The sequence below is a fragment of the Carcharodon carcharias genome, chromosome 11 (genome assembly GCF_017639515.1).
Source record: "Carcharodon carcharias isolate sCarCar2 chromosome 11, sCarCar2.pri, whole genome shotgun sequence".
In the NCBI taxonomy this organism is placed as follows: domain Eukaryota; kingdom Metazoa; phylum Chordata; class Chondrichthyes; order Lamniformes; family Lamnidae; genus Carcharodon; species Carcharodon carcharias.
Genome location: NC_054477.1, coordinates 62,707,512 through 62,727,412, shown reverse-complemented (window position 1 = coordinate 62,727,412; position 19,901 = coordinate 62,707,512). Strand labels below are relative to the sequence as shown.

The window sequence follows — 19,901 nt, the reverse complement described above, 5'->3', positions numbered from 1 at the left end:
AAGAAATGCTTCTGTGTAGACATAGAATGCTTCAACCAATCCCAATTGTGGAAAAGCAGAGACCATTGAGTGAATTAAGAGAATGTTGAATAAATGCTTCAAGTAGAAGGTATAGGACAGGGGAAAAATAATGAGTCTGTGGAATTTATTTTGTATTTTTCTAGAAAAATATCCCAGCTCAGACTTAATGGGCTGAGTGGTTCTAAGTTTCTATCTGCCTTCCTGTCAGAGACACAGTAAACACACTGTACATGCTTAGGCATGAGACAATGCCTAAGAAACAGTGCATATAGGTAGAACCATTTGCAGTTTCTCAAACCTAGCCAAATGTGTGTCAGTCCTGACAGATTATCAGGAGTGTTACTCAGCTTTAATTACTTATTTAATTTGAAAATGTTTTTTATTTACCAGATATTAACAATTCAACAGCCATCAAAATCAAATGAAAACATTCTGTTCTTCTAGTATCTCAGCACTAAATGGATTTAAATCTCACATTTTATTGGAACTGTATATTTTGATGAGCACCACTGATTTGAAAAGAGTAAACCTTTAAAATACAAGATTAAATTAGATGCTTTAAACAAACTTGCTGAGCTGAGAGTAGAACTATCAAGGTTAACATGGAGGAGGATTGGTGCAGCGCCAAGCTGTCAGCTGAAGTTTGATTCTGGCAGCTCTGAAAACATCTGGGTTTTGTTTGCTGGGGACTTGCTTGTAGTTCATGAGGGCTCTCCTCTTGGTTGCAGTAATTGACTCATTTCAGTCCAATAAGCCTCAAACCAGTCAGCATTCCTCTGATCTCTTCTCCCATATGCAGTAAGTGCAGAGTGGCAGACGGTGACAAGCAGATGATCCCACTTTGACACTGCACTCAGGCCTTGGACGTTCTTGTCCGAAAGAACCCGGTCGAGGATGTTGAGGAGCTCCTGGATCCCTTCGAGGTCTGTGGTACAACAAGTGTTGATCTGAGGATGACCTTTCTTCTTGGAGTGGTATAGCCTCCTTGGCTGAAGCCTGACTGTGCTACACACCATGGAGTGGTCAGTGTCAAGTGAGCATTGTGAGAACTGAGAGTAGTGAGCACATTGCTGAGGGCAGTACGCCTGGTGATGATAAGGTCTAGCTGGTGCCAGTGGCATGATTTTACATGTCTCACGGCTTGGTTCAGAAGTAGCTGTTCATCACAGACTCCATGGTAACAGCGTAGCTCCAGCAACCTCTTTGTCCATTTTCATTCATTTTGCCAATTCCTTGGTGCCCTATGCTTAACACCCTCCTTTAGAGTAGTGATGCATGGACAACTTATGCAAGTCAAGGAAAGCAGCTGATCAGCTTCTACCTCAGCTATCTCAGACAAATATTGGACATCTCATGACAGGACAAAGTGCTGAATATGTAAGTACACCAGTGTGCAGGGATCTGCAGCATGTTTGCCCTCTTGAGTCAGTGACGACTCCGTTGGCTGGGTTACATGCAACAAATGGATGACGGCCGCATTTCCAAAGACATGCTCTATGGCAGGCTTGTTATCAGCATGAGACCAGCAAACCCCCACGCCTGCAATACAAGGACATTTGTAAGCGAGACATCAAGTTGACCAGGATCAGAGTCAATGCATGGCAAGTCCTTACTGCTGATCAGAGCGCCTGGAGACAAGTAGTCAGGAAGGGCATTAGAAAAAACAGATGACAAAACAAATGACCAAATTGCGGAAGAGAGCGCCCAGCAGAAGTAAAAAACATCAGTCGACCTCAAGCCAACGTTATTCATCTGTGCCAGCTGCAGAAAGAACTGCCCCTCACGAGTTGGCCCCTATAGCCACAACACATGATGTTCAATCCAGAAGTGACATTCACCCCAGACTCGGTCCATTATTTCCTGAGAAGGACAGATGCCTACTATGGAGCAGCAGTCTAAGTATTTCCCTGAAATCACCTGGTGACCAAATCATCATACCTCATACAGCCCAACATAACTGCAACAAGAACTTGTTATTTGAATGACAAATTCAATATACCATAATTAGCATGGCATCTTAGGGAGCTAATAAGTTCACCATTTTATGATCTTTTTTACTGATTGAATTTTTTCCAAGATGATTTATGGAAACATCAAGTTCATCGTTTATGCCATCAAGCTCCATAACAATACAAGTTATCAATAACTAGGGGTTACCTTTCCAAAATAAAAAGGAAACTTCTCTTCATTTTCAATGACGTGAGCAAATCCCCCTTGGAGACCAAAATCCACAGAAAAATAAGGGAGACCTTTAGGAATCTGAAAGAAAGTAATTATTAATATTGATGAGTCTTTTATGTAATATCGACATTATGGCAGGTAGATGCCTGTATCTGAAAGAATACAGGCAATGTTGGGGTTGAAATACCCAAGAACTGTTGATTTACTCTTGGTTCAAGTTTGGTCTAAACTGTGTCATGAAAGTATAATGATTTTCTTAATATTTTTCTGGTTTATTGTAAAGTAGGTTTATGGGGGTATGCATAGTTAGGTCTGTTTGTGTGAGATTTAATTACATTTGGAGTCAAATAGACTGCAAGCTTTAACGCAACAACAGAAGCTAGGTTCTTGACATGCTAATAAGTAAACATGGTTGGGATTTTAGCATGTAAGTTGTGAAGGGAATTTGCATTTTTAGATAGATGAAGGGGGAATTTAGATTTCAAAGGGATTTTAATCTGTTTACAATTAGCCAGATAAGCAAGGCTAAGGAATATGTTTTTTTTTCCCAAAGGTTACTGACATTAAATAGTAGCAACATGAAAGCTTTTATACTGTGAGGAGTTTACATTTTCAAAGACATATGAAACAATAGAATTTACATATTAAAAAAAAAGAAACATATAAAAGAGAATGAGGCTGTGTCGGGAGAAGGCATTGTGAAATCTAATAGGAGTATGTGAAGTAGCCTTAATGAAGACTCCAGTATTTGTGCAGAAGTCTGCTGTCTGGCAAAACTGGAGAAAAGCCATTGGGAATTCCACTGTTCGGGGTATTGTGTTAATTTGCTGGGTCTGTTTAAAATCTAAAATCTATTTTTGGACCGTTGCCTTTTTGGACTGTTGCTTGGGAGTCAGGTTAATTAGGAATTTTAGGAGTTATTATAGTAGTAATATGTAGTCCTATGTATGTGCTTGAAATCTTTTCTTTTGTTAATAAATATTTTAATTTAGTTTTTAAAAAGTCTCTAAAAGTCTTGGTGGACTTATTACTTCTGAATTCAGTGCATGCATCTCGAACTAAATACAAATAGCAAAACCGTTGTAATAGCGCGATCAATTTTCCCTTGTGGATTTGGTCCACCTGTAACACATCATCTGCTGCTTCATAACAACTGATAGTCAACAGAGAGGAGGCTTTCATCCTGTGAGGGTTCTATATGAAATAAAGTCATGTAGTTTGAAAGCAAAAAACAGAAAACACTTGATTTGGCTTTCTATAGCCTTGGCTATCAAAGGAAGATTTGCATGTCCTAGACTCTACAATTTTCTTTTGCCCTAGCCAATGTTAAAAATTCATGCAGTTTACTTAAGTATTCTTCCCAAACTGGCACCACTGCTGCTCAATTAACGATGTACTGAAAGCAGTTAGTGACAAGTGAGGCAGTTCTGTTTACGTTAGATAAATTATTGAATTTCCCGCCTGCTGGATGCAGCACACAGAATAAAGGCCATGGTGGCTTCTGCAACTTGATAAAATTATATGTTACAATCTGGTGAATATTTACCTTATAACCTGGTGGATACTCACACCTATATAAAAGAGTACAGATGCATAGTGTGGTTAATTGCTACAATTATACTTAGTTGTGGACCCAGCTATTATGTCATCTTAAGTATACATACTGAGTCAGAAGCTTATAATTCAAGCCCAACTCAGTGCAGTACTGAAGGAAGTGCCATCTTTCCAATAAGACCCTCTGTTTTATCAGATGGAAATAAAATATCCCACTGTAGCATTTGAAGAGGAAGTTCGCTCTGTTTAGAACAGGCAGCTCACTGGTTCTACTGAAATGTGACCCAGGCCTCGAAATGGTTCCAGCCTCTTTACTCCCAGCATTGGTGTCAGGAGGCACAATCCACTGATCATTTGGCTTAAAATTAACCTATAACCAATTGTACCTTCATGTTTGTTCAACAGATTGAAAAGAAAAAATGGTTGTTGAAGTAGGAAAAGAATCATTCAAAGATAATCAAGAAAAGAAAATCCCATAAGCTGTATAACACGGATATAAAAAGGCAAACATTTTTGTATTCATGCGTTGTTCAGCATTGGGTTTTGTTTGTGATGGACTTGTTGAGAAACCAAAATAATTCCCTTCTCCTCAGTGACACATTCAGCACCAATGTGCCTTATATTAAACGCAGAGACCCTGTTTCATTTCAGTGATATTGGTCCAAAATCCAATTTAATTGGAATTACAATCCCCACTCCTCATAGTGAACATTAGTGTTAATGCAATTTGCCTGCTATACACTTTGGCCAGTATATTCAACATTCCACTAGTAGAAGCTTTTCATTTCACACTGAGTCTAATCATTATAGCTTCCCTGGATGACAAAAGGGATAGAGCAAGATGAAGCAGAAATGGGTGCATATGACAGATGTCATCTGGATAGTACAATTGAGAACCAGGTTCAATATAGAAGGCTCAGAGAAGAACTGAAATAAAAAAGAAGCATAACAAGACAAGAATTAGGAGCAAGAGTGGGCCATTCGACTCCTTAAGCCTGCTCCGCAATTTGGTAAGATCGTGGCTGATCTGATTGTAGCCTCAATTTGACTTTCCTGTCTGCCCCCATAACTCTCGACACCTTTGTTGATCTATAATCTAACTCAGCCTTGAATATTTCAGTGAACCAGCATTCACTGCTCTCTGAGGAAGAGAACTCACAGACCCATGACCCTCAGAGAAAAAAAATTCTTCTCATCTCACTGTTAAAAGGGAGGCTCCTAATTTTTAAACTGTATCCCTTAGTTCGAGACTCACCCACAAGGGGAAACATCGTCTCAGCATTCACCCTGTCAAGTCCTTTCAGGATCTTATATGATGTAATAAGATCACCTCTCATTCTTCTAAACTCAATGGGTAGAGGCTCAACCTGCTCAACCTTTCCTTATAAGACAACCCTTTCATCACAGAAATCAGTGGAGTGGAACCTTCTCTGAACTTCTTTCAATGCAATTATATCTTCTCTTGAGTAAAGGGACCAAAACTATACACAGTACTCTAGATGCAATCCAAGGCCCTGTACAGCTGCAGCAACACTTCCTTACTTTCATACTCTATTTCCCGTGCAATAAGTTGCAACATTCCATTTGAACGTAAGGAATAGGAGCAGGAGTAGACCACACAGCTCACTGAGCCTGTTCCACCATTCATTCATGGCCGATCTTGGGCTTCAACTCAATTTTCCCACCCACTCCCCATATTCCTTAATTCCCTGAAACACCAAAAATCTGTCTATCTTACCTTTAAATACAAAAATACGAAATAGGGGCAGAAGTAGGCCATTCGGCCCCTTGAGCCTGCTCCACCATTCATTAAGATCATGGCAGATTTTTTGTGTATCAAATTCAACGTTCCCATCTATCCCCGGTAACCTTTGATCACCTTGCCTAACAAGAATATATCTACCTCCGCCTTAAAAATATTCAATGACCCCACCTCCACCTTTTTCTGAGGCAGAGCGTTCCAAAGTTGCACAACCACCTGAGAGAAACAATTTCTCCTCATCTCTATCATAAAAGGGCACCCCCCAATTTGAAAACAGTGGCCCCTAGTTCTGGACTCACCCACATCCTTTCCATATCCACCTTGTCAAGACCGTTCAAGATCTTATATACTTCAATCAAGTGACCCCTTACTCTTCTAAACTTCAGTGGAAACAAGCCCAGTCTGTCCAAACTATCTTCATAAGACAACCTGCTCATTCTAGGTATCAATCTAGTAAACCTCCTCTGAACTGCCTCCAATACATTTACATCATTCCTTAAATAAGGAGACCAAAACTACACTAAGTATTCAAGATGTGGTCTCACCTATGCCCTGTATAAGTGAAGCACAATATCCTTACTTTTATGTTCAATTCCTCTTGTATAGAAGATAGCATTCCATTAGCCTTCTTAATTACTTGCTGTACCCACATACTAACATTTTGTGTCTCAAGCACTAGAACACCTAGATCCCTCTGCACCTTGGAATTCTGCAGTCATAATACTCTGCTTTTTTTTTTCCTTCCTTCCAACTTCACATTTTCCCACATCATACTCCATCTGCCAGATTTTTGCCCATTCACTCAACCTATCTATATCCGTCTGCAACTCCTTATGTCTTCTTCACAACATAATTTCCCACCTATCTTGGTGTCATCTGCAAATTTAGCTACCATGCCTTCACTTCCCTCATCTAAGTGCAAATTGGCATAGGGACATGAGAATAAGGGAAGTAAACACATGGCTAAAGATGCGGGAAAGAGGGATTGCATTTCATGGGGCATTGGCATCAGTATTGGAACAGAAGGGATCTGTACCTTTGGGACGGTCTCCACCTGAACCGATCTGGGACCAATGTTCTAGCAAAAAGGGTAAATAGGGTGGTCAATTGGACTTTAAATTAGAAAGGGTACTCCAAGAAGTATGACTAATGGGAAACAAAGCAGCAGGTTAGTGTGTGGGGGGGGTGGTGGATTCAACTTCATGGAAAATTATGAAGAAACTGAAAAGAAAGGAGAGCCCAGGAGAGGCTATTAAAGTCCCCAGAACACAAAATAGGACAGAGTGTTTCGAAAGGGCTAGGAATCTAACTTCAAGCACATCAGACAAAGGGACGACAATGAGAAAGGGGACGGGAAATACAGGACTGAAGGTGTTGTATCTGAATGCACGCAGTATACGAAATAAGGTAAATGAGCTTGTGGCGCAGATTGAAATTGGCAGGTATGATGTGGTGGGCATCACGGAGACATGGCTGCAAAGGGATCAGGACTGGGATCTAAATATCCAAGGATATACATCCTATCGAAAAGATAGGCAGGTTGGCAGAGGGGGTGGGGTTGCTTTGTTAGTAAGATATGAAATTAAATCGATAGCAAGAAATGACATAGGGTCAGATTATGTAGAATTTGTGTGGGTAGAGTTGAGGAACCGCAAAGGTAAAAAAAACCATAATGAGAGTATGTACAAGCCTCCAAATAGTAGTCAGGATGTGGAGCACAAGACACGCCAGGAGATGGAAAAGGCATGTAAGAAAGGCAAGGTTACAGTGATCATGGGGGATTTCAATATGCAGGTAGACTGGGAAAATCAGGTAGGTTGCGGATCCTAAGATTGTAGAATGTCTACGAGATGGCTTTTTGGAGCAGCTTGTGTTGGAGCCCACTAGAGAACAGGCAATTCTAGATTTAGGGATGTGTAATGAGGCAGATTTGATAAGGGAGCTTAAGGTGAAGGAACCCTTAGGAGGAAGTGACCATAATATGTTAGAATTCACCCTGCAATTTAAGAGGAAAAAGCTGGAATCAGATGTAACGGTATTACAGTTGAATAAAGGCAACTACAGAGGCATGAGGGAGGAGCTGGCCAGAATTGACTGGGAGATGAGCCTAGTAGGAAAGACAGTGGAATAGCAATGGCAGGAGTTTCTGGGAGTAATTTGGGAGACACAGCAAAAATTCATCCCTAGGAAGAAGAAGCATACTAAAGGGAGGACGAGGCAACCATGGCTGACAAGGGAAGTCAGGGACAGCATAAAAGCTAAAGAGAAAGCATACAATGCGGCAAGGAGCAGTGGGAAACCAGAGGATTGGGAAGCCTACAAAGATCAAGAGGACAACTAAAAAAGAAATAAGGAGGGAGATTAAATATGAGGGTAAACTAGCCGGTAATATAAAAGAAGATTGCAAGAGTTTTTTTTAGATATATAAAGGGTAAGGGAGAGGCAAAAGTGGACACTGGGCCACTGGAAAATGACGCTGGAGAAATAGTAGTGGGGAATAAAGAAATGGTGGAGGAACTGAATAGGTACTGTTGAGGCTTTATAAGGCTCTGGTCAGACCACATTTAGAATATTGTAGCAATTTTGGGCCCCGTACCTCAGGAAGGATGTTCTGGCCCTGGAGAGGGTCCATAGGAGGTTCACGAGAACGATCCCAGGAATGAAAGGCTTAAAATATGAGGAACGTTCCAGGACTCTGGGTCTATACTCGATGGAGTTTAGAAGGATGAGGGGGATTTGATTGAAACTTGCAGAATACTGAAAGGCCTGGATAGAGTGGACGTGGGGAAGATGTTTCCATTAGTAGGAGAGACTAGGACCCTAAGGCACAGCCTCAGAGTGAAGAGAAGAACTTTTACAGCAGAAATGAGGAGAAACTTCTTTAGCCAGAGAGTGGTGAATCAATGGAATTCATTGCCACAGAAGGCTGTGGAGGCCAAGTCATTGAGTGTATTTAAGACCGAGATAGATAGGTTTTTGATTGGTAAAGGGATCAAAGGTTACGGGCTGAAGGCGGGAGAATGGGGTTAAGAAACTTATCAGCTATGATTGAATAGCAGAGCAGACTCGATGGGCCGAATGGCCTAATGTCAGCTCCTATGCCTTTGTAAAAAGTTGAGGCCCCAGCACAGACCCCTGCAGGATTCCACTCGTCACATCCTGCCAATCAGACAAAGAACCATTTATGTATACTCTCTTTTCTGTCAGGCAGCCAAACTTCTTTCCATGGTAATATGTTACACCCCCTACACCACGAGCTTTTATTTTCCACGATAACCTTTGATGTGGCACCTTATCAAACGCCATCTGGAAATCCAAGTACAGTATGTTTACAGGCTCCCCTTTATCCACAGCACATGTTACTCCTTCCTTCAAAGAACTCTATTAAATTGATTAAACATGGTTTCCCTTTCACAAGACCATGCTGACTCTTCCCAACTACCTCGAGTTTTTCTAAGCGCCCAGCTATAACCTCATTAGTGATCAATTCTAGGACCTTTCCCACAACAGATGTCAAGCTGACTGGCCTATAGTTTCCTGTTTTATGCCTCCCTCCCTTCTTGAATTTGCTACTTTGCAGTCTGATGGAACCTTTGCAGAATCTAGCGAATTTTGGAAAATCAACACCAATGCATCTACTAGCTCATTAGTCACCTCTTTTAAGGCCCTAGGATGAAGTCCATCAGGACGCGGAAACTTGTCAGCCCGCAGCTCCAACAGTTTTTGCTCAGTACTGCTTTCCTAGTGATTGCAATTTCACTAAGTTCCTCTCTCCCCTCCTCTTCCTGATTTATAGATATTACTGGAATGTTTTTAGTATCTTCTACAGTATAGAGGAGAGCAAAATACTTGTTCATTTCATCTGCCATTTCCTTAGTATCTACTATTAACTCCCCATTCTCATTCTCTAGAGGACCAACACTCACTTTACTTACTCTTGCTATCTGTTTTTATATTTCTAGTTAGCTTCCTCTCATACTCTAATTTCTTTCACCTGATTAACCTTTTAGTCATTCTCTGCCATTCTTTAGATTTTGACCAATCATCTGACCTGTCACTCACCTTTGTGCAGTTACATGCTTTTCCTTAAGCTTGATGCTTTCGTTAACTTCTTCAGTTAACCACTGATGGTAGGTCCTCCACTTAGAATTTTTCTTTATAGTAGGAATATACTTATTTTGAAATATCCCCTTAAATGTCTGCAATTGCTTCTCTATTGCTCTATCCCCTAGCCTAGCAACCCAGTTCACTTCAGCTAGCAGAGCTTTCATGCCCATATAGTTGCCCTTAAACTCATCTCCCTTCCTCCAAATAAAAGGTGTGGCTATGGGTACCCGCATGGGCCCCCAGTTATGCCTGTCTCTTTATGGGGTATGTGGAACATTCCTTGTTTCAGTCCTACTCAGGCCTCCTCCCACAACTCTCTCCGGTACATCGATGACTGTTTCGATGCCGCTTCACGCTCTCATCTGGACCTGGAAATTTTTAAATTAATTTTGCTTCTAATTTCTACCCCTCCATCACTTTCACATGGTCCATCACTGACACTTCCTTCCCCTTCCTTGACCTCTCAGTCTCAATTTCTGCTGATAGACTGTCCACTAATATTCATTACAAGCCCACCCACTCCCACAGCTACATCGACTACAACTCCTCACACCCTGCTTCCTGTAAAGGACTCCATCCTATTCGCCCAGTTCTTTCACCTCCATCGCATCTGTTTCAATGATGCCACTTTCCAAAACAGTGCTTCTGACATGTCTTCCTTCTTCCTTAACCTAGGTTTCCCACTCACTGTGGTTGACAGGGCCCTCAACCGTGTCTGACACATCTCCCGCGCCTCTGCCCTCGCACCTTCCTCTCCCTTCCAGAACCATGATAGGGTCCCTCTTGACCTCACTTTTCACCCCACCAGCCTCCGCATTCAAAGGATCATCCTCCGCCATTTCCGCCAACTCCAGCATGATGCCACCACCAAACACATCTTCTCTTCCCCCTCTATGTCAGCATTCCGTAGGGACCATTCCCTCTGGGACAGCCTGGTCCACTCCTCCATCACCCCATACATCTCAACCCCCTCCCACTGCACCTTCCCATGCAATCGCAGAAGGTGCAACACCTGCTCCTTTACTTCCCCCCTCCTCACCATCCAAGAGCCCAAACACTCCTTTTCAAGTGAAGCAGACTGGGTGACCGCTTTGTGGAACACCTTCGGTCTGTCTGCAAGCATGACCCAGACCTTCCTGTTGCTTGCCATTTCAACACATCACCCTGCTCTCATGTCCACATGTCCGTCCTTGGCCTGCTGCAATGTTACCGTGAAGCTCAATGCAAACTGGAGGAACAGCACCTCATCTTCCGATTAGGCACTTTGCAGCCTTCCGGACTTAATATTGGGTTCAACAGCTTCAGATCATGAACTCTCTCCTCCATCCTCAACCCTTTTTGATCCCCTTTTTTCAAATATTTATTTTTTAATTTTTATATATACATTTTTTCCCACCTATTTCTATTATTATTTTTTAAATTTATTTCCATATTGTTTTATCCCCATCTTTTAGCCTGTTTTGATATTTTCTCCCACACCCCACCCCGACTAAGGCCATCTGTCACTTGCTCATCCTGCTTTCTGCTCTTAATGTCACCATTAGCACCTCCTTTAGCCAGTACCACTATCATCAACACCCCTTCAACCTTTTGTCCATGACATCATTTGCAATCTCTCCTTTGCCTCCACCTATCACTGGCCTTCTATCCAGCTTCACCTGCTCCACCCCCCTTAAACAGTATATATTTCACCACATTTCTACTTCTCTTTAGTTCTGAAGAGGAATCATCTGGACTCAAAACGTTAACTCTGTCTTTCTCTCCACAGATGCTGTTAGACCCGCTGAGATTTTCCAGCAATTTTTGTTTTTGTTTCAGATTTCTAGCATCCGCAGTATTTTGCCTTTAACCTATTTCCCCAGTTCACTTTACCAACAACTTAGGCAGGATGAGGAAGGAGGATCTGCATGGTTAGTACGATGAGCTAGGTGCCAAATTGAGAAGCAGAACCCCAAAGGTAATAATTTCTGGATTATTGCCTGAGCCATGTGCAAATTGGCATAGCACAAATAAAAATAGAGAAATGAATGCGTTGCTCAAAGACTGGTGTGGGGGAAGTGGGTTCTGGTTTGTGGGCACTGGCAACAGTATTGGGGAAAGTGAGATCTGTACCATTGGGGCTGTCTATACCTGAACTGTGCTGGGGCTGGTGTCCTCATGAGCTGCATGTTTAGGGAAGTAGAGAGGGTTTTAAAGCGAATAGTGAGGGCAAGGGATCAAATTTGAGAAGAATAAGCCAAAAAGAGTAGACACAAGGCAAGAGAGAAAGCTATTAATATGGGAAATGATAAACAGACCATGACAGGAAGGGACAGAGAGTACAATTCTAAGAGTAAATCAGATGAGGCTAGACGCTACAAAAATAATAAAAGGATTAAACTAAAGGCTCTGTATCTAAATGCACGTAGCATTCAAAACAAAACAGCGCAAATGGAAATAAATAAGTATAATCTGAAAGCATTACAGAGACATGGCTACAGGATGACATATATTGGGACTTGAATATTGAATGGTGCCTGTCATTTAGGAAGAACAGGAAGTTAGGAAAAGGTGGAGGGGTGGCTCTGTTAATTAATGATGGTATTAGCATATTAGAGAAGAATAACCTAAGTTCAGGTAACCGAAAACGGGTTGAGATAAGGAATGATAAAGGCAAGGAGTCACTTGTGCGAGTGGTGTACAGGCCCCCTAATTGTAACTACAGGGTAGGACAGAGTAAGAAAGAAGAGATAGTGGGAGCTTGCCAGAAAGGTACAGCAATAATCATGGAGGATTTTAGTCTAAATATGGACTGGAAAAATCAGATGGGCAAAGGTAGCATAGATGAGGAGTTCATAGAATATTTTTGGGATAGTTTCTTAGAACAGCACATTGTGGAGCCAACCAGAGAGTAGGCTATACTGGACCTGGCATCGAGCAACAAGATAGGATTAATTGATAAACTCATAGTGAAGGCACCTCTAGGTAGCAGCGATCATTATATGATTGAATTTTACATTCATTTTGAGGGAGAAATGAATGCATCGAAAACTAGTACTTTAAGCTTAAATAACGACAATTATGAGGGCATGAAAGCAGAGCTAGCTAAAATGAATTGGCGAATGAGGTTAAGGGATAGGTCAATAGAGGTTCAGTGGCAGACATTTAGAGGGATATTTCATAATAAACAGAATAGATACATACCAATGAGAAAGAAAAATTCCAAGGGGAATTAACTAAAAAAGTTAAAGAGAATGTAAAACTTTAAGAAAAAGCATATAATTACGCAAAGACGGATGGCAGGTCAGAAGATTGGAAAGAATATAAAGAACAGCAAAGGATGACAAAAAGACTAATAAAGAGGGAAAAATTAGAGTATGAGAGAAAGCTAGCTAATAATATAAAGACGGATAGTAAGAGTTTCTATAGATATTTAAATAAGAAACAAGTCAACAAAGTGAGTGTTGGTCCTATAGAAAGTGCAACTGGGGAATTGATAATGGAAACTAGGGAGGTGTCGGATCAATTAAAGAGGTATTTCGCTTCCGTTTTCACTATACAGGATGCAAGTAACATCCCAGAAATAGCTGCAAATCAGGAAATGGAGGGGGGGGGGGGTACTCAGGAAAATTACAATCACCAGGGAAGTGGAATTAAGCAAATTGTTGGGGCTGCGGGCTGACAAATCCCCAGGTCCGGATGTACTTCACCCTAAGGTCTTGAAAGAAGTGGCTGGTGAAATTGTTGGTTGAAAGATGCGTTGGGTTTAATTTTCCAAACTTCCCTTGATTCGGGGAAGGTTCCTTTAGATTAGAAAATAGCTAATGTAACTCCTTTATTCAAAAAAGGAAGGAGACAGAAAGCAGGAGACTACAGGCCAGTTAGTCTAACATCTGTCATAGGGAAAATGGTAGAAGCTATTATTAAAGATGTTATAACAGGGCACTTAGAAAAATTCAACACAATCAAGCAGAGTCAACATGGTTTTGTAAAAGGGAAATCGTGTTTAACCAATTTATTAGAGATCTTTGGAGGAGTCATATGTGCTGTGGATGTACTGTACTTAGATTTCCAGAAGGAATTTGATAAAGTGCCACATCAAATGTCAACTATTGCAGAAAATAATAGCTCATGGTGTAGAGGGTAACATATTGGAATTGATTGAAGATTGGCTAGCTAACAGGAAGCAGAGAGTTGGCATATATGGGTCTTTTTCTGGTTGGCAGGATGTGAGGAGTGGTGTGCCACAGGGATCAGTGCTGGAGCCCCAAATTTTTACAATTTATATAGACAATTTTAATGAAGGGACCGAAGGAATGGTCGCTAAATTTGCTGACGATACAAAAATAGGTAGGTAAGTAAATTGTGAAGAGAATGAAAAGGGGCTAAAAAATGACATAGATAGGTTAAGTGAGTGGGCAAAGATCTGGCAAATGGAGCATAATGTGGGCAAATGTGAAATTGTTCATTTTGGCAAGAATAAAAAAGATTATCTAAATGGCGAGAGATTGCAGAGCTCTGAGATACAGAGGGATCTGGGCGTCCTAGTCCACAAATCACAAAAGTAGTATGCAGATACTGCAGGTAATTAGGAATGCCAATAGAATGTTATCATTATTATGAAGGGAGTTAATTACAAAAGTAGGGAGGTTATGCTTCAGTTTGTACAGGGTACTGGTGACACCACATCTGGAGTACTGTACTGTACTGGTCCCCTTATTTAAAGTAAGTTGTAAATGCTGTAGAAGCAGTTCCGAGAAGGTTTACTGGACTAATCCCAGGAATGGGCGGTTGTCTTATGAGGAAAGGCTGGACAGGTTAGGCTTGTATCCAGTGGAATTTAGAAGAGTAAGAAGAGACTTAATTGAAACCTTAAAGATCCTGAGCGGTCTTGACAGGGTGGATGTGGAGAGGATGTTTCCTCTTGTGGGAGAATCTAGGATTGTTTAAAAATAAGGGGTCACTCATTTAAGACAGAGATGAGGAGAAATATTTTCTCTGAGAATTGAGAGTCTTTGGAACTCTCTTCCTCAAAAGGCGGTGGAAGTAGAGTCTTTGAATATTTTTAAGGCAGAGCTAAACAGATTCTTGATTAACAAGGGGGTGAATGGTTATCAGGGGTAGGCAGGAATGTGGAGTTGAAGTTACATTCAGATCAGACATGGCCTTATTGAATGGCGGAGCAGGCTCAAGGGGCCGAGTGGCTTACTCATGCTTCTAATTTGAGTGTTTGTATGTAACTCTGTCCTCATATCCTTAAAATTCTTCCTCACATCCCCTCCTAAACCTCCTGCCCCTTACCTTAAATCTTTGTCCCCTGGTTATTGCTCCCTCCACCAAGGGGAAATGTTCCTTCCTGTCTACCCTATCTATGCCCCTCATACACCTCAATCATGTCCCCCCTCAATCTCCTCTGCTCCAGGGAAAATAACCCCAGTCTATCCAATCTCTCCTCATAACTAAAACTCTCCAGCCCAGGCACCATCCTGGTAAATCTCCTCTGCACTCTCTCTAGTGCAATCACATCCTTCCTATAACGCGGATTCCAGAACTGCACGCAATACTCTAGCTGTGGCCTAACCAGCGTTTTATACAGTTCCACGTAACCTCCCTGCTCTTATATTCTATGTCTTGGCTAATAAAGTGAGTATCCCATATGCCTTCTTAACCACCTTATCTACCTGTCCCACTACCTTTAGGGACCGGTAGACATGCACACCAAAGTCCCTCTGATCCTTGGTACTTCCCAGGGTCCTACCATTCATTGTGTATTCCCGTGCCTTGTTTGTCCTGCCTAAGTGCGTCACCTCACACTTACTGGATTAAATTCCAATTGCCACTGATCAGCCCGTCCAAATCCTCCTGTAATCTAAGGCTATCCTCCTCACTATTTACCACCCCACCAATTTTCATGTCATCTGCGAACTTACTGATCAACTCTCCTACATTCAAGTCTAAATCGTTTATATATACCACAAACAGCAAGGGACCCAACACTGATCCCTGTGGAACCCCACTGGACACAGGCATTCAGTCACAAAAACACCCCTCGACCATTACCTTCTGCTTCCTGCCACTCAGCCAATTTTGGATCCAACTTGCCAAATTGCCTTGGATCCCATGGGCTCTTACCATCGTTATCAGTCTCCCATGTGGGACCTTATCAAAAGCCTTGCTGAAGTTCAAGTAGACTATGTCAAATGCATTGCCCTCATCTACACACCTGGTCAACTCTTCGAAAAATTCAATCAAATTGGTCAGGCATGACCTCCCCTTAACAAAACCATGCTGACTGTCCTTGATTAATCCCTGCCTCTCCAAGTATAGATTAATTCTGTCCCTCAGAATTGTTTCCCCACCACTGAGGTTAGACTAAGTGGCCTGTAATCCCATGGTTTACTCCTTCCTCCCTTCTTGAATAACGGTACCACATTGGCTGTCCTCCAGTCTTCTGGCACCTCTCCTGTGGCCTGAGAGGTATTAAAAATTATTGCCAGCGCCCCTGCCATCTCCCCCCTTGCCTCACTCAACAGCCTGGGATACATTTCATCTGGGCCTGGAGATTTATCTACTTTTAAGCCTGCCAGACCACTTAGAACCTCCTCCCTTTCTATCCTTTCTTATCTCTATCCAAATTGATTCTACATCTTGATCTTCTGAACTAAGATCATCTCTCACTACTGTACTAATGTGATGCTTAATTGAGATACCCCATCACCTTTTCTTAGCTTCCTGTCTTTGCAAATTATCTAATACCCTTGAATATTTAGGTCCAAGAACCTTGGTCACCTTGAAGCCATGCCTCTGTCAGTTCATACATATTTATTTATATTTGTGCTATAAAATCATCCGTTTTGTTACAAATGCTCCACACATTCAGTTAGAGCCTTTAAATCTGACTTATTACCATTCTTGTAAATTATGTCCTTATCTGTCAGTGCACTCTTATGTTTATACACTCTGTCCCTTCCTGCCACACACACATTATCATCACCCATGTCACTAGCTTGCTCCATCGTCTTGCACTTTCTCTTCAACTAACCACACGGTCCCTAGCTCCAATATTTAGTTTAAAGCCCCCTCAATTACCCTGATTGTATGACTCACCAGAATACTGGTCCCAGCACAGTTCAGGTGTGATCCCATCAGTAGAGCTCCCACTTTCCCCAGTACTGAGATATCTGCACTCCTCCAATTTCGGCCACTTGAATATCCCTGATTTCAATCTCTCTACCATTGATAGCCGTGCCTTCAGCTGCTAAGGCTTTAATCACAGAATCACAGTGCAGAAGAGGCCCTTCGGCCCATCGAGTCTGCACCAACACATGAGAAACACCTGACCTACCTACCTACCTAATCCCATTTACCAGCACTTGGCCTTGAATGTTATGACATGCCAAGTGCTCATCCAGGTACTTTGTAAAGGATGTGAGGCAACCCCGCCTCCACCACCCTCCCAGGCAGTGCATTCCAGACCATCATCACCCTCTGGGTAAAAATATTTTTCCTCACATCCCCCCTAAACCTCCTGCTCCTCACCTTGAACTTATGACTGACCCTTCAACTAAGGGGAACAGCTGCTCCCTATCCACCCTGTCCATGCCCCTCATAATCTTGTACACCTCGATCAGGTCGCCCCCTCAGTCTTCTCTGCTCCAACAAAAACAACCCAAGTCTATCCAACCTCTCTTCATAACTTAAATGTTTCATCCCAGGCAACATCCTGGTGAATCTTCTCTGCACCCCCTGCAATGCAATCACATCCTTCCTATAATGTGACGACCAGAACTGCACACATTACTCCAGCTGTGGCCTCATTAAGGTTCTGTACAATGCCAACATGACCTCCCTACTTTTGTAATCTATGCCTTGATTGATAAAGGCAAGTGTCCCATATGCCTTTTTCACCACCCCACTAATGTGCCCCTCCATCTTCAGAGATCTATGGACACACACGCCAAGACCCCTTTGTTCCTCAGAACTTCCTAGTGCCATGCTGTTCATTGAATACTTCCTTGCCAATTACTCCTTCCGAAGTGTATCACCTCACACTTTTCAGAGTTAAATTCCATCTGCCACTTATCTGCCCATTTCACCATCCCATCTATATCTTCCTGTAGCTCAAGACACTCAACCTCACTGTTAACCACCCGGCCAATCTTTGTGTCATCCGCAAACTTACTAATCCTACTCCCCACATAGTCATCAATGTCGTTTATATAAATGACAAATAATAGGGGACCGAGCACAGATCCCTATGGTACGCCACTGGACACTGGCTTCCAGTCACTAAAGCATCCTTCTGTCATCCCTGTCTCCTACAACTAAGCCAATTTTGAATCCGCCTTATCAAATTACCCTTTATCCCATGTGCATTTGCCTTCTTTATAAACTCTGGAATTCCCTCTTGAAGCCTTTTTGCCTCCCCACCTCCCTTTCCTCCTTTAAGATACTCCTTGAAATCTTTTGACCTGATATCTCCTTATGTGGCTCGGTGTCAAATTTTGCTTTGGAACACTCCTGTGAAACACCATGGGACATTTTGCTACTTTAAATATACTTTATGAATACATTTGTTGCTGTTATGTTCTCCTACAAAATTGAGAGGCTTTCCTCCTACTGCTGGTGATGGAGTAAAGTAGCCTTGTTGACAAGCTGTAAAGAAATCCCAACTCTTGCTCTTGGATTCAGTGCAAGACTAATGCCATGCACACATGGCAGACAACAGCAACCTGGCAGACAACAGCAACCTGGCAGACAACAGCGGCCTGGCAGACAACAGCAGCCTGGCAGACAACAGCAGCCTGGCAGACAACAGCAGCCTGGCAGACAACAGCAGCCTGGCAGACAACAGCAACCTGGCAGACAACAGCAACCTGGCAGACAATAACAATAATTCCTTATATTTATATAGCAAGTTTGACATAATAAAATGTCCCATGGTGCTTCATAGACGCATTAGAAAACAAATTATGACACACAGCCACATAAGGAAATATTAGGTCAGATGACCAAAAGTTTGGTCAAAGAGGTGGGTTGTATGGAGTATTTTAAAGGAGGATAGTGAGAAAGAGAAGTAGAAAGGTTTAAGGAGTTAATTCCAGAGCTTCGAGCCATGGCAATTTAAGGTGCAGCCACTAACAGTGAAGAAATTAATCAAATATACCATTGTACTAAAATGTGGAGTTGGAAGAACTAATACCAGAAATGCTCAAGAGGCTATAATTGGAGGAGTGCAGATATCACGAGGGTTCTGGGACTGGAGGAGATTACAGAGATAGGGGCAGGCTAGGCCATGTAGGAATTTAAAAACAAGGATGAGAACTTTAAAATCAAGGCATTACTTAAGAACTAGGTCAAAATCCTGGAACTCCCTCCCTTACAGCACTGTGGGTGCACCTACACCACATGGACTGCAGCAGTTCAGGAAGACAGCTCGCCACCACCTTCTCAAGGGCAATTAGGGATGGGTAATAAATGCTGGCCTAGCCAGTGAAGCCCACATCCTATGAATGAATTTTTAAAAAATCAGCGAGCTCAGGGGTGATGGGTGAACAGCATTTAGTGTGAGTTAGGACACGGGCAGCAGAGCTTTGGATGACCTCAAGTTTAGAGGATAGAATTTAGGCCAATGGCCTGCCCACAAAACCAGTGAAATAAGAATAGGCTTGTATAACTACAGCAAACATCACAATGCTGGCTCTTCAGCAAACTCAATGGTGTTATTTCCACATTTAGAATATTGGAATGCTCAAGTTCAATTAAGTCATATAGTAATATAAAATCTCCAAAGTATTTGGGCTGTTTGAATTTTAAGAACCAAAATCGCAAAACTCATCTCTAACTTCACGCTTATTTAATGCAGAATATATCAGATTTTTTTCAGATTTGTTCCTTCTTCCAACTCCACATTTTAGTACATTGGTATATTTGATTAATTTAATTCATGATTTGATTACAAAAGAAATAAACCCCAGTGAAAATGCCTAAATCATATCAAAATACAACAATTACAAATAACAGGCAAGTGCAAAAAAGATTTCAAACTTTGCAAGTAGACACAAAACCAGGGATAGACTGATCAGGCATGGTAGGAAGAGGAACAGCTCCTGACATCAAAACAAAAGCCATTTGCATGAAAAATTTCTGGGATTAATTAGCAAGCAGCTCCATATTCAGTTCTGTCTTACACAAGTGCCTCACTCCTAAATTCAACCAATTTATTTTCCACTAGAGTTGGGAGTCGGGGTTGGTGGTGGTCTGGGGTTTCAGGTGGGTCCGAAGTCTGGAACAGCGG

General features: G+C 42.0%; 1 protein-coding gene across 6 annotated transcripts in view; it reads right to left on the bottom strand.

The window, feature by feature from the left end:
- The window catches only part of cwf19l2 (CWF19 like cell cycle control factor 2), a 266,997-nt gene that overhangs the window by 38,959 nt on the left and 208,137 nt on the right, over positions 1–19,901 (bottom strand). For all 6 annotated transcript variants that reach the window (XR_005944421.1, XM_041198939.1, XM_041198940.1 and 3 more), the window contains one exon: positions 2,179–2,280. Coding sequence is in view for 5 of the 6 variants with exons in the window: in XM_041198939.1 (XP_041054873.1) it covers positions 2,179–2,280 (102 nt within the window). In the remaining variant the exon portion in view is untranslated. The remainder of the gene's footprint in view (positions 1–2,178; positions 2,281–19,901) is intronic.